Source organism: Pagrus pagrus (assembly GCF_965226575.1).
Source record: "Pagrus pagrus genome assembly, chromosome: 19".
Classification (NCBI taxonomy): Eukaryota; Metazoa; Chordata; class Actinopteri; order Spariformes; family Sparidae; genus Pagrus; species Pagrus pagrus.
In genome coordinates this window covers 5,544,270-5,557,450 of record NC_140203.1, presented here as the reverse complement: position 1 = coordinate 5,557,450, position 13,181 = coordinate 5,544,270, and the positions used below count along the sequence as shown (strand labels likewise).

At 41.8% G+C, this 13,181-nt stretch overlaps 1 protein-coding gene across 5 annotated transcripts in view; it reads left to right on the top strand.

Moving 5' to 3' along the window:
• The window catches only part of fcho2 (FCH and mu domain containing endocytic adaptor 2), a gene marked incomplete at its 5' end in the record, with an annotated part of 50,921 nt that overhangs the window by 31,045 nt on the left and 6,695 nt on the right, over positions 1-13,181 (top strand). For 2 of the 5 annotated variants that reach the window (XM_084382356.1, XM_084382355.1), the window contains 13 exons: positions 332-391; positions 547-720; positions 2,954-2,978; positions 5,023-5,062; positions 5,209-5,294; positions 7,653-7,736; positions 8,998-9,498; positions 9,918-10,033; positions 10,125-10,254; positions 10,408-10,491; positions 10,782-10,841; positions 11,617-11,728; positions 12,752-12,907. In XM_084382356.1, coding sequence (XP_084238482.1) covers positions 332-391; positions 547-720; positions 2,954-2,978; positions 5,023-5,062; positions 5,209-5,294; positions 7,653-7,736; positions 8,998-9,498; positions 9,918-10,033; positions 10,125-10,254; positions 10,408-10,491; positions 10,782-10,841; positions 11,617-11,728; positions 12,752-12,907 — 1,628 coding nt within the window. The remainder of the gene's footprint in view (positions 1-331; positions 392-546; positions 721-2,953; positions 2,979-5,022; positions 5,063-5,208; positions 5,295-7,652; positions 7,737-8,997; positions 9,499-9,917; positions 10,034-10,124; positions 10,255-10,407; positions 10,492-10,781; positions 10,842-11,616; positions 11,729-12,751; positions 12,908-13,181) is intronic. The other 3 variants (XM_084382358.1, XM_084382357.1, XM_084382359.1) reach the window with 3 other exon arrangements.

The following is a 13,181-nucleotide window of genomic DNA, read 5'->3' as shown; positions in this document are numbered from 1 at the left end:
TGACAAAACAACAAATAAATGAATAAAATGTGCTAGCCAGTTAATGAATTAATTAATTATGAGCGGTATTTTGAATTAAATTATTACTAATTTAAATCAGTTTGAAATAAAATTCTTGCCTAAAATCTAATTGACCGTATCACTTTAAATGTAGTTTGACAATAAATAAAATCCCTTTTCAAGATGGTAAGAATGATAAATACAATTTGGGTATCATTTAGTGACTTTAAAATGTATTTATAAAGGATACACATGCAATATATTTATAATAACTTTGTGTTAATTGAACAAAGTTTGATTCTAAACTTTTTTTTTTGTTTGTGTTTTGCAGAATGTTCCCCAAGTTGATGCAGAGGGCTTCTGTATCAGACCAGAAGCCAATGAAAACGATATCCTTTACACTAATTTTGATGCTGTTCCCTCTCTTCACAAGACATCCAGGAATTGTTACTATTTGTTACTAAATAAAAATGGCCTGTCGACGATCTCTCTTTCAGTTTTTCTGTTCTGTCCCTGTTGTCTCCTTAACTTTTGTTCTGCTCACATGCCAAAGAAAATTCCTTCTATTCGTCCAGCGACTCAGAGGACGAAGATGAACCCAGGAAGTTCCACGTAGAAATCAAGCCCGTTCAGCCGAACAACGGCACGCATCAGAACCGAGCCACCATCGACGAGCTCAAAGCCTCCATTGGGAACATCATCTTATCGCCTTCGACCTCGGTACGGCTCTAACACACCAAAAACTGACAAAACACAAACCTGTTGCTCTGCTGCAGGAGAAGTCTGCTCTGCTTCTGCAACACTAGAGGGCAACAGGAGAATGTCTAACCTTCGTCAGGGTGGATGGGAAACGCCATTTAACCGTACCATCCCTCCATTAGTCACTCTTTCTTGAAGCTTATTTTATTTACATTGGAAAGGCATATGTGTTATGTCTCATTTATTTCAAACGGCAGATTGGCTTCTGATTCAGTGAGATGTCTGTTTGCTCACACTTCATGTTTTGTTTTTGCTTCAAATTCAGTTTCATGTCAAACAACATTTCTGCTCGAAGAAAAAATATTATGAACTCAGAAACAATCACTTCTGAGTTAAGTTTCTGATGTTGTTGGCCTTTACTGCAGACTCACACACACTGTCCTCCTTGTAGGCACTTAAGGGAAAGCTTTGCAGCACACACACACACACACACACACACGCACAGAACCCAGTCTGATCCGTGACCTAAGTCATGGAGCCCTTCATTCAGCTCCCCGTCCCGCACCATCACTCAATCTCTGAATCACTCTCCGCCCGCTGCTCTATGAAAATAGCCGCTGCCATTAAAATTTCAAACCACTACTGCTTGTGTGCAAACATGCACACTGAGCCGCTGTTGTTGTTAATGTTGTTGTGGAGCGGCTGAGAGGGCACGCTCGGTGTCGCGGAGGGGGTCTAGTGGGTTTCACCGGCTGCAACATTAAACGAAAGTCACGGCATCTTCTCAGCTCAGCCTCTCCCTTCCTCTGCTCTCACCACTGTTTGTGTTGTACCTCACTCCTTTTTTTTTTTTTTTTTTCTCCTCGTTTCTTTGTTTGCTTTCACTCTTTGTGTTTTATAGGAGCCCACTCGTTCTAGACAGGACTCAGTTGTGGTTATTTATGAATACTTTATGGGCTTAGTTGCCTAGTTTTTACAAATGTTTTCTTTTTTTTTCCACCCTTGGAATTAATGGCAAAGATAAGTTACAAGTTTATAGAGGATGTTTTTTTCTCTTTAATGTAACAAGATTCAGGAGGAAAAGATGTTCTCTTTTAAACCTTTGAGTTTGTTCATTGCTGTTTGGTTTTTGGTTTGTAGTCGAGACTCAAACCCACAATTACTTTCTCATCCTAAAAAGTACAAAAAAACACCGACCGCTGTTTGTGACTCTGATTTGCATTTAAATACCAGAATAGTCATTACATAAAATTTGCCTTCCTCCGTGTCTGTTCACATTTCTGCTTCGCACCCTTTTCCGATTTCATATTTACCGAAAAAAAGTTCTGGAAGTTAAAACATACATCCAAGGTGATGACGAACGTTGCATCATCTGGTGTGAATTATTGAGAGATTTTCTTTTTCTCTTTTTTTCCCCTCCTCCGTGCTCATTTTTCTGTCTTTTTCATTTCTCCTCCTGTTCGGTTCCCCCTCTGCGGTGTTCCCTTTATTGAAATAGCAATGGAAGTCGTGTGTGTGTGGCCAGCAAGAGCCGTAATTGAACCCATTTGCCGCTTAGCGCCTGTGGGACTAAACCCTGGCCTCACAGCTCTACGGTGGTTAAACGCTTTTGCTGTGTTCCTTAAACCCATTTTGTTTCTTTTTCTCCCCCCTCCCTTCGCTTTGACAACCTCCCCCAACGTTTCTCCTTGTGCGGATAAATTCTTTATTGAAATTGATGCTCTAAGTTTCCATCGGGTTGGTGACCCTCAGGAGTGTATCTTGCATATCTTGTGTTACGCAGCATGACACGGCAGATTTATGTGCCGAAAAAGAAAAAAAAAAAGGCGGCTCTGTAAAGGAAGTTGGTGAAGTGTCGGGGGCACGCTCTCTGTTGTCCCTCACTGATCGGTGTATGGGCTTCCATGCACGGTTTTGCGCCGCTGAATTTTTCACCCTAGGTTTAACGTCTGGTATGTGCGAGTCGAGAGTAGTCCTGTGATTTACTGTCTTCAACTCTGAAGTGGAAAATTCCCTCGGCCACTGGGAATAATTAATAATACAGTTCAACCGTCCTGTTTTCATTGTGGTTGAAATCTTATATATTGTTATATTAACACAATCAAAGGCTTAAGGTTTCAAGACTCGAAATACTTTGTTTCACTTTGCAAAAATCATGTCAGTCCAGCAAAACCCCTGGCAAGTAAAGGTTGAAAATTCGTGGTGGGCCGCCCGCGTCTCTGATTAATTAACTAATGTCTGTTTTTGTTTTCAGGGACAGATGCGGAGGAACCAATCCAGTGAGTATTTTCTCTGTCTGACCTCTCTGTATCCGCGTGTTGCTGGAAGACTGTGAAAAAGGGGGGGTCGACTGTTGCGACTTCTCAACTACATTTTTCTTGGCACGGCTTGTTTTTAAAGAGGTTGTCTTTTAAAAAAGGAAAATCCAGCAACCGAGCCAAAACCAACACGTCCCGAGAAAAAGTAAATAAGTGTTCGTTTCTGTAAAATGTGAGCTTGAGGGATATTTCCCTCCCAATGGTACAAATAAGATTAACCGCTTAATTAGCTGCTGATGTTTAGACATGTCAGAAATTATCTTTTCCATTCTGCAAACTGGCACAGTTTGTTGAAGGGAAGTTTTGTTTTTGAGAGTTTGATTTCTTGCCCAAGTGCTTGAGAAAATGCTTTTAAGAGTCTTTCTACATGCAGGTCATGTATCATGCTCCGTGAGGTCTTAGTGCAGGTTTGAAAAAGTACATTAAAAGTGAATGTTTTTCTTCTTTTCAAAAGCTGCTCTCACATACCATGTTCATATGTAAATAAATGGTAATAATACACACATTCTGCACATGAAACACTGGTACAGTTGAGATCGATTTACACAAGGTATTGCATTGATAGATGTATACTCTACATACGCTTAGGGATCACAGGAGTATCTACATTAAGCTCTAAGGCTCAGAGGCCTGGTGAGTATGTTTTCACTACAGTAGTTAGCCTATAACCCTGCCTTCCCCTCCCCTCATAATATCTGCCACAGCCCTCATCTGTGTCCCCTCGTTGGAGCCTTTCGCACAGCCGGCTGACACAAGCTAACACCACTGACACTGTGTTCTCTCACTGCAATCTTTCAGTTCATTTTGAGATATTTATATTTATTGTTTTCTTTTATATTCGGGTCCTGTTATCTCTGGTGCTGCTTCAGGATGCTTGTACGGATCTTTGCAATGTTTTGTAACACTTTAAAAAAGGGGCACAAAATAACAAAACAATGCCGGATTTTATTGTTGGATGCAAAATCAGTCCATCCCCTGTTGTAAAGTGTTACCATCACATTAAAATCACTTTTAAAGTTAACCCTTTGCAGTATTTGGGTAAGATATTAAAGGGACAGTTCACCCCAAAAGCAAAAATACATATTTTTCATCTTACATGTAGAGCTATTTGTCCATTGAGTTACTACCAAACTACACCTGCCAATTGTATCACTGCACAGAAGGAAGTGAGCAACTACTCAATGACTGAAAGCTAGCTAACTAACGATTTCTACTTTTTCTCCAATTATGTAACTAGACAACATTCGTCTTATAGTGCTCAAAGCGCCAAAAAATACATTTGAAAAACTCAACAACAATTTGTTTTTGCAGACTCGGTTACTTAAAATAATCCTGAGTCCTTTGTGTGAGCAGTTTCATGTAGGAACTATTTTCTTTTTACTGCACCTGCCAAATGTATCAATGTGCAGAGGGAAGCGTGCATGTACTCATGGACAAGAAGCTACCTTTCTAAGCTAACTAGGCTAGCTCACATTACAGCTCAGCCAAGGAGGACGCCATCAGCAGGAACGACCCTCTTGTCGATGAGTAAATGCATGGTTCCATCTGCGTTGCCAAACAGTTAGTGGGTTCAGTAGAAAGAAGGCAGACATCTCAACAGAATTCAGAAACTCACACCAAAACAATTGTGATGGATAAATAGAACCACAGGTTGGAGATAAAATGTGAATTTTTGATTTTGTGGTGAACTGTCCCTTTAAAGTTTTACTGCTTGAGGCAAAAATATGAAAAATATTGTATCTAACCTGAATCTTACTGCAAATATATCTCTATGACTTTTCATGGCAGATGCTGGTTCTCACTTGCTGAGTCAAAACCTCAGTTTATGTTTCTGGTTTAAGGTGTGATGTAGTTAAAACATGACTTTTGGCAAATGTCACTGAATGCTGGCCCTCCTCTGTTGGGTTTTATTTTATTCTTAAGTTGCTCTGAAAGAGTATGTGCTGTCATCGCTCTGTGCAGGCCTGTGAGTCCTAACTCTCTGTTTGTTTTTCTCTCTCTGCAGGTGATGAGCTGGCAAAAAGCAGAGTGCCAACGTCATACGAGTATGTATGAAAGCGACTCATGACTGCTACTACTTTCTGTTTTATATATGTTTGTGCATATTTTGACTCTGAAGCTGATTGTGCTGCTTTTTGCTTGACATGTAATAAAGTTTGACTCGACTCTCTCTCACTCTGTCCTGCGTCAGACTGGCCAACAACGACCTTTTGTCTCTGGACCCGTTCAGCCCGACTCTGGCAGCAGGCTCTTCTCTCTCGGTGTCCTCATCGACAGGTAATACCTAATTTCACATTGATTCCTGGATGTTTCTCCACAACTCAAGGTTTTACATTTACAAAATGTGTACCGCCAATAAGGGATTGCTGTCATTCCTTTTTAAAGTTGTACTTCTTCGATTTCAGTCCTCGGTTGGTTTGGCGACACTCATGGTTGCTGGTGGTAACAACAAATTTAAACTGCAGCAAACATGTGTTGAGCAGCTACTCTGTCGGAAATACAACAGAAGAGCGAGTGGTATATCTGTTTAGAGTGCAGCCAAACAAACTCACATTGTTTTCATGAAGACGTCAGTCAGTAATAAATCCAATAGCAATCTACATCCATGCTGCTGAGTGAAGGTTAAAAATGATCCACTGATGAAAGGATGCCAAAAATGTGTTGTTTTGTAGATACACTTTTGATTATTGCTCATCACTCGTCGTCTTCGGCTGCTTCGCTGTTTTGCCAGTTAAACTTTTAATGTGAAGCAGCAGGAAATGTTGGGTTTGCATTAGAAATAGATATACAACTCTGACGCGGTGTAAAGAGGGTGAACAGTAAACAGTGAGGCTGATATCAATAAAATAAAATTGTGCGGGATGACATACATTCATTTCGCCTCGGTTAGACTTGTTACAATACTGGAATTTCTTAAATCGAGAACTACGGAACAACACGTTTAGGAAACATTTGTTTTTTCCTCTTTAGATCAGGCCCGTTAAATCTAATGTGTGTCTGTGTTGAGTGGCTGTTGGAGACAACAGAGCGAGAAAGCGCAGCTATTACCAGTTTCAATACTGCAGAAAGTAACCCTGTTAAAAATGAAAGTAATTTAACTTTTAATTACTTAATCAAAGCATTACATTTAATTACCTTTTTATTTATTTTCTAACAAACATTTTTTGACTGGGCAATGAAGCTAAAAAAACATCTGATTGGCTCACGAGAGGCGGTGCACATTTAAAAGAGGGAACCAATCAGAGTTTGAGCGCCTGCTGCCCGGTGAATGGAGCCTGTCTAGACGTAGAGGCTGCTCCTTGTAAGCCATCCTACCATTGATGGTGGTGCCCTAAAAATTGTCTCAATGGCTTTGCTAACCCACGCTCTTGGCAACAAGATGCATTGCAACAGACTGAATGTTTTATTGCGTTGAATAACGGCGTCACATGTAACAAGTTCCTCCCCAACACTGTTAATTACAGAATATAAACACATTGAATGGCGATTGCAGAACAAATGCTGACTGTAGATAATAACAGAAATGCAGTTTGATTTCATGAAATTATAACTTTACTACAAACATTCTGGTTTTACTCACTCTGTAGAGCCAGTGGTCCTGTCTTCTTTGCTCTCTGTTCCTTGATCTCACCATCTCTCTATGACTATGTAGTCTCTCCCCTTCCCTCTCCTTTCTTTTTCCGAGCCGCTCAGTTGGAGGTCGTTCCTCTCAGGGCCGTCCCAGATGGAGAAACTGACCCCCGAGGGTCAACAGAGTATCTGACTTTAGGGAATTAAAATGCCAGACTTTTTCTACCTCAGTTTGCTTTTTTCAATCATTTTCCTATTTTGTACAGCTCTCCACTGTTCACTTTTTCTCTAAGCTTAAATGGTGCTTCCTTATTTTAAAGTATTTCCAGTTCTGTATTATATATGTGAGCTAAAAATGCCCTTTGTTCCTTATAAATCCTCTAGAAGTCTTTCCAGTCACGTTCCTCTACGAGACCTTTGAGTGTTTGTTTTACTTTCCATGTTTCTTAAACACACCAAGTGTTGATAGTGTGATTCTCATAGCTTTTCGTGCATGACACCAGTGTTTAAACAGAGTGACATTAGCGCTGACCCATTGCCTAGGTTAAGCGTAATCCACAGTTAATTGGCACCTAGTGGAGGTCAGAGGGTCGGCTATAAAGCCCACTGGCACGTATGTTGTCAAACAGTGTCTCGTTACTGTCAAAGGTCTCGGCTTAAAAGTCAAAAGAGCAGCTCAGAGTGTCCTGATTAAGATACGGTGATGGGAATTAAGTGCCCGCTTACCGCCTGTTAAATCTCTCTGTGTACAGTGCAGCAGAATTAGCAGCCCCCAATGCACACATGGCACATTAAACAAGTCTAGTCCATGAGGAATTAAAAAGATTAAACTCTCACTGAACAGGGAGCAGAGTGCTAAAATGTGTTGATTTTTGTATGTATTGTAAGTCATAAATTGTATTTATTTATTGTATGTTCCTTTTCTATTTTGTTCCTGCATTTTCATCTGTTTTACATGTTTTTGTTTACTTTTTGTTTCATTTCAATGCCATTGTCTGAGTTTGAATTACCTGTTGGATGCTTTGTTGGTTTGATTCATTATTTTATTTGAACTTCTCTCGTTAGACCTTGCCTCTATCTTCCTTTCAATCCCTCCATCTCCATCTTTTCTGACGAATGACTCAGACGTCTTTCTGCCAGAGGCATCAGGTAAAATGTGTGTGACAGTGCTTTCAAGGAAAACTTGTTTGGAAACGGCGAAAGCATTCATCAACTCCTGTTTTGCATGAGACTTATGTTTGAGTTTGTGTTTTGATTTATGTAAACCTTGGAATTTTCTTTACCTCAAATGCATGTCACTATGATAATCAGACTGACTTATGAATAATAGGGCAAATGTAAATTAGAAACTTAAATAACCTATACAAAGATTTAATTCTGTGAAACTTCCACTTATGGTAATATTATAAAGCTTAGATAAATTGTAACTACTGCTGCTTCTATATTCTGAAGTTTCTGAAGAAAAACTGCAGAATTATTTGATTTGTCTACTGTGTTTGGTGTGTATCCTCATGAGCCTAGACATGACAGCACACACTAAACACGGTGAACGGCATTAAAAAGAGGAACAACAATTAAAACACTCACAAGACGGTGCAGTATATACATAGAGTCAACATTTTGGCATGAAACCTTATATGACCCGGCTTTGTACCAATTCGTGCTCTGGTGGATTAGTTACTTAAAGGCTCACATTCTTTTTTTCCTGAACCGTTTGATATTTTTTGCCTCCACGTACCAACCCAGAAATTTGGTCTTGAACGTTGGAAAGAAATCCAGCGGAGAGTCAGAATGAAAGTGTTTATGACAGCAAATATTTATTGCATGCAGCAAAAGCTACGGGAGAGATTTGAACCCTGGTCTCAACCTCCTCAATCTGCATGAGGCGTGCACTTTACCAGGTGAGCTATTTATCAGCTTTATTATATACCATGCTTTGGTGATCCAATGTTGGAATATTAGCCTACTTGATGAAGGTTGGATGACCAAAACATGGTATGTAATAAAGCTGATGAATAGCTCACCTGGTAAAGTGCATGCCTCATTCAGACTACTGAGGTTTAGACCCTGAAGCTTTTGCTGCATTGAGTCAAATTTGAACCACAAGTCTGTAACTGAAGTTGAAAAGTCGTCTAAAATTACATTGTAAAACCTTTATTTTGAATCCTGCAAGGATGTCACTTGGACATCACCAGTGAACGTCGAAAAGACGTCTAAAAAGTGTCACAATGTGAATTGTGAAGTTGGCTTTTCTTCCCAGTAAAGCCTTAATTTCGATATAGTGATACCGATAAGGTGCCGCTTACTGTTGAGTGGTCGCTTTTGTATTTTTCTTGTGTTGTCAGATCAGTTTACCTACTGTACTTTCTGTCATGTTTATCGCCTCCGTCAAACACATCGCCCCCCTCAGCTGAGACGGTGCCACGACAGGAGTGCTCTCCTCCCCTGGTGGAGAGCCACCAATCCAAAGAAGTCTCCTCTTTCTCCTCCGCCACATCCTCCCCCTGGGACTCACCAGAAAACCCTTTCCAAGCACTCAAGCCTGTGCCAGCGAGGGCTCAGAGCGCCCCCATCACCCTGCCAACTGAGCCAGTCGACCCAATCAAAAGCTTGCCGGCCGCCAGCCCCCCAAAGAGCGTCGATGCCTTCTCCTCCGTGTCCTGGTCCCAGAGCCAGTGGATCGCCTTCAGTGATAACTTTGCCCCGCCTCGCCGGCAGGGCTCCGGGTCGTCTGTGAGGGAGCTCCAGAGGCCTCCGTCCGGCTCCGGCAGGTCGAGCCGCTTCCTCTCTGATGACTCCGCTGACGCCTACTGCAAAGCGGCGAGCAGCAGAGAGGACGGCTGTTTCTCTGATGTCTTCTCTGGGATTACAGATAGGGCTGCTGCTGCTCCATCAAGCAAAATATTCACTGGTAACATTATTACTGACGCTAGAGACGTGTGTGTTACGCCTGAGGTTTGGTTTGAGGTTTTATATTTTGTTTTATTTGAACTTTTTTCATATCGTGCATTTGTTTTCTGTTTGAAGTTGACAGTTGCATTTTTATTTTATTTTTTCATTATTTTATTTTCCAGATGCTTATCTAACTCTGCCTGGTTTGCAACATGTTTGTCTTTGAGTTGTGTGAATTTAATTTTGGAATGCGTTTTTTATGATTTTCATGTTTGTAAAAATGTTCTGCTGATATTGTTTGTATCGATGCATGTTTGTTTTGCATCTACTTGAACGTAGCGCAGTTTGCACCACGTGTATACATGTTTATTTGTTCCAGATTCCCACGGTGTTTTTCTGCCACTAACCAGTAAAACTTTCATGTGTTTTTCCGTTTAGTGCCGGTACCAAACCGACCCACAACCCCGCTGACAGCTGGAGCCCTGGTGCCCCCGCCACGACCCTCGTCCAGGCCCAAACTCCCCACTGGGAAGCTCACAGGAATCAATGAGATTGTGAGTTATTATCCTTATAGGTGAAGCACAACATTGATTACTGATCTGATATTTCTAACATCATCCTTTCTGATCGACTCCCTTCGCTCAGGTACGGCCGTTCAGCCCACCCAAGACATCCAACGCCAGCCCTCCTCCTACTGCACCACTCGCCCGGGCGGAGAGCTCCTCCTCCTTGTCCTCGAATGCCTCGCTCAGCGCTGGTAACACGCCCACTGTTGGTAAGCTTCCTCTGCCTCCTGCATTTGTACAGAATCTCCCTTTTCTTTGACTATTTCTTCTCCTTTTCTTCAGCTCTTCACCAACCTGCCACATACCTTTTCCCTCTTTTCTCACTCCTCTCTCCTTCCTTTCCTTAACTCCTCTCCTTACAGGAGCCGAGCACACCTTTGCCCCCTCCCTCTCCTCCCCAGAGCCAGAGCTGCTCTCCCTCTCTCCTTTCTTTCTACTAAGCCAAAGTGAGTCTGCCTCTCCAAACTCTTGTTTCCGTAAAAGAGACTCCTCCTTTCTGTGGTGTCAGTCATCTCTACTCTGCATACATTTCACTGATGCTAAGAAATGTCATTGTTAGGGAGTGTTAGCTCTTCGTTCATCTCTGTGCAATCATATCAGTGTTGTCAGCTTTAGGGCTCAACTTCTGCCTTCGCACATTTAGGAAACTGGCTTCATCTCCCTCTCACATTTGTGCTCTCTGGGTTTGTTTTTTCTCCTCTTTTTCCTCTTTATGCCTGTAAATTTTGGCGTAAAGAGGATGATTTGTTCATAGCGAAGCTGCCTACCTTTGAGAAGCGGTGTGAAACACCAGCAGGTACAGTTGAAGTTCATACAAGAGGACTCTCCTCTGTGTTTAACTCAAACTAACACCAGTCTGCTGGATGGGATGGATTGGACAACTGGATATCTTGCTTTGCAGTGATTTCATTTCTCTGTCTTGTGTCCTCTCCATGTTCACCTTTTCTCACATCTGTCTTACTGTCAACAGCATCGACTCCTAACATTGTAAAGGTTTGATTGTTAGAGTAATGAAGTAATGAATAACTTGACTAGTGCATAATTTTTTTTAAAATTAATTTAAAGAAACAGTTCACCCAACAATGAGAAATAAGTCATTATCTACTCACCCTGATGCACGTGGAAGGTCTGATGAAATTTCGTAGTCCGCAAAACATTTCCGGAGCTTCAAAGCAAAAGAGAGTTGCAGCATTTTGCAGAATACGAAACTTCACCTGTCTTTTCATCGTCATGGGTGTGAGTCGATAATAACAGAATTTTCATTTTCGGTCGTGCTGTTCCTTTAATATGCTGTCTTTTAAACTAAAACAGTTTAAACTAAAAGCAGCGGTAGCACGATCTACTCTTAAAGACTTTATTTCTGTTTGAAAAATAACAGAATGTACTGATTTGCAACGTGTGAATGACTGACGACATGAAATGCAATAATGAAGATATTGTATATTATATAATGCATCTGTGCATGATGAGACCTTCCTGATTCTGATGTGAGCTCCGGACCCCGCTGTTATAAAAGTCTGATCTGCAGCTGAGTCAACAGACCTCAAACTCTGTGCCTTTCTCGTTCTCAGGGACGTCTCGCGGTCCCAGCCCTGTGACCCTGGCATCCCAAGATGCTTTGCCCATTGCCGTGGCCTTCACAGAATCGGTTAATGCTTACTTCAAAGGAGCTGATCCCACTAAGTGAGTCTCACATGACCTTGCTGCTCAAAGGCCCCGACATGGACCTGCACGCATACACATTTTTGTCCATATTTGAACTTCAACTACAACACGTATGACATTATGAGCTGCACACAACACGCTGTTGTACTTGTCTCTAGCCTGACGTGCGTTACACTCGGTAGACCTTTTTGCAGAGTGGATCTCCGTCTCGCCCTGCATGTGTGGAATGTTTTGCGTTAGTCTGACACCATTCTTTCAGAGTGGATAACCTACATGGGGCAGATTATAGTCCGGGGCAGAGAAAACATACAGCCTTTTATTGGTTAACTGCTGCTAAATTGCTGCTGTGCAAAAGGCTTATTTTTGCAGGGATTAGCAAATGGAACATTTCATAAGCAATGCAGGTTGAGACCCGCTGTGGGCCGTAACCACCGCCGCACAGGCCGACCGCAACTGGAGGAAGACTCATCTTGCCCCGGAGTTAGTCAGAAATGTATATTAGACTATAGAAGCACACAGATGTATATAAAGTAGGGCTGCAAGTAATGATTATTTTCACGATTAACTGTTAAATCTATAGAATGTCAAAAAGTGACGTCTTCAATCTTTTGTCCAAACAATGTACCAAAACCCAAAGACTCTTCGTTTGCTTTCATGAATGGCAAAGAAAGGCCGCAAATCCCTATATCCTTATTTTTTCTTGAACAATGACTGAAGGGAGAAATTGATTAACAAAATAGACATTCATTATTATTCTATCAATTAATCAGTGCAGCTCTGATGTTAAGAAAAGTGGAGATGTCTTACACCTGTGACACAAAGCCATGTGTCTACTCTAAAAAGGGGCCTCGGGTGGATCTTCACATATCGGGTTATTATTATTATGAGTTTGTACTTTGTAGCAAAAGACGGAGGACATTTGAGGATGTCATCTCAGGCTTTGGGAAACACTGATCAACATTTTTCATGACAAATAAGAAGAAAACATAACCAGCAAATGCTATCTGAGACATCCCTCATTCGTCTGGCTGCTTTCCCCAGGTGCATTGTGAAGATCACGGGAGACATGACCTTTTCGTTCCCCATGGGCATCATCAAGGTGTTCACCAACAACCCCTCCCCAGCCGTGCTCACCTTCAAACTGAAGAACACCAGCAGGTTGGAGCAGATCCTACCCAACCAACAGCTACTATACAGGTGAGACGTCGTCCCACAAACGGCTTGAACACAAACAAGCCGGTTCGCATTGCGAGTGAAGAGCTCTGCAGAGCTGATGAGTCGATAACCTGTCATAGTCGTGGTTAAGTGGAAGAGGGATTTGGACCCGATGATGCGAGCGAGGACCGAGGAAATGTAGTCTGCGTCAGTGAGAGGAAATTCAATTAGTAATCTGACATAAACCTATCATTAGGCTGTCGGGGAAGTATTTTCCACCAGACTTTAACAGCCAGGTTCTCAACAGCCCATGTCT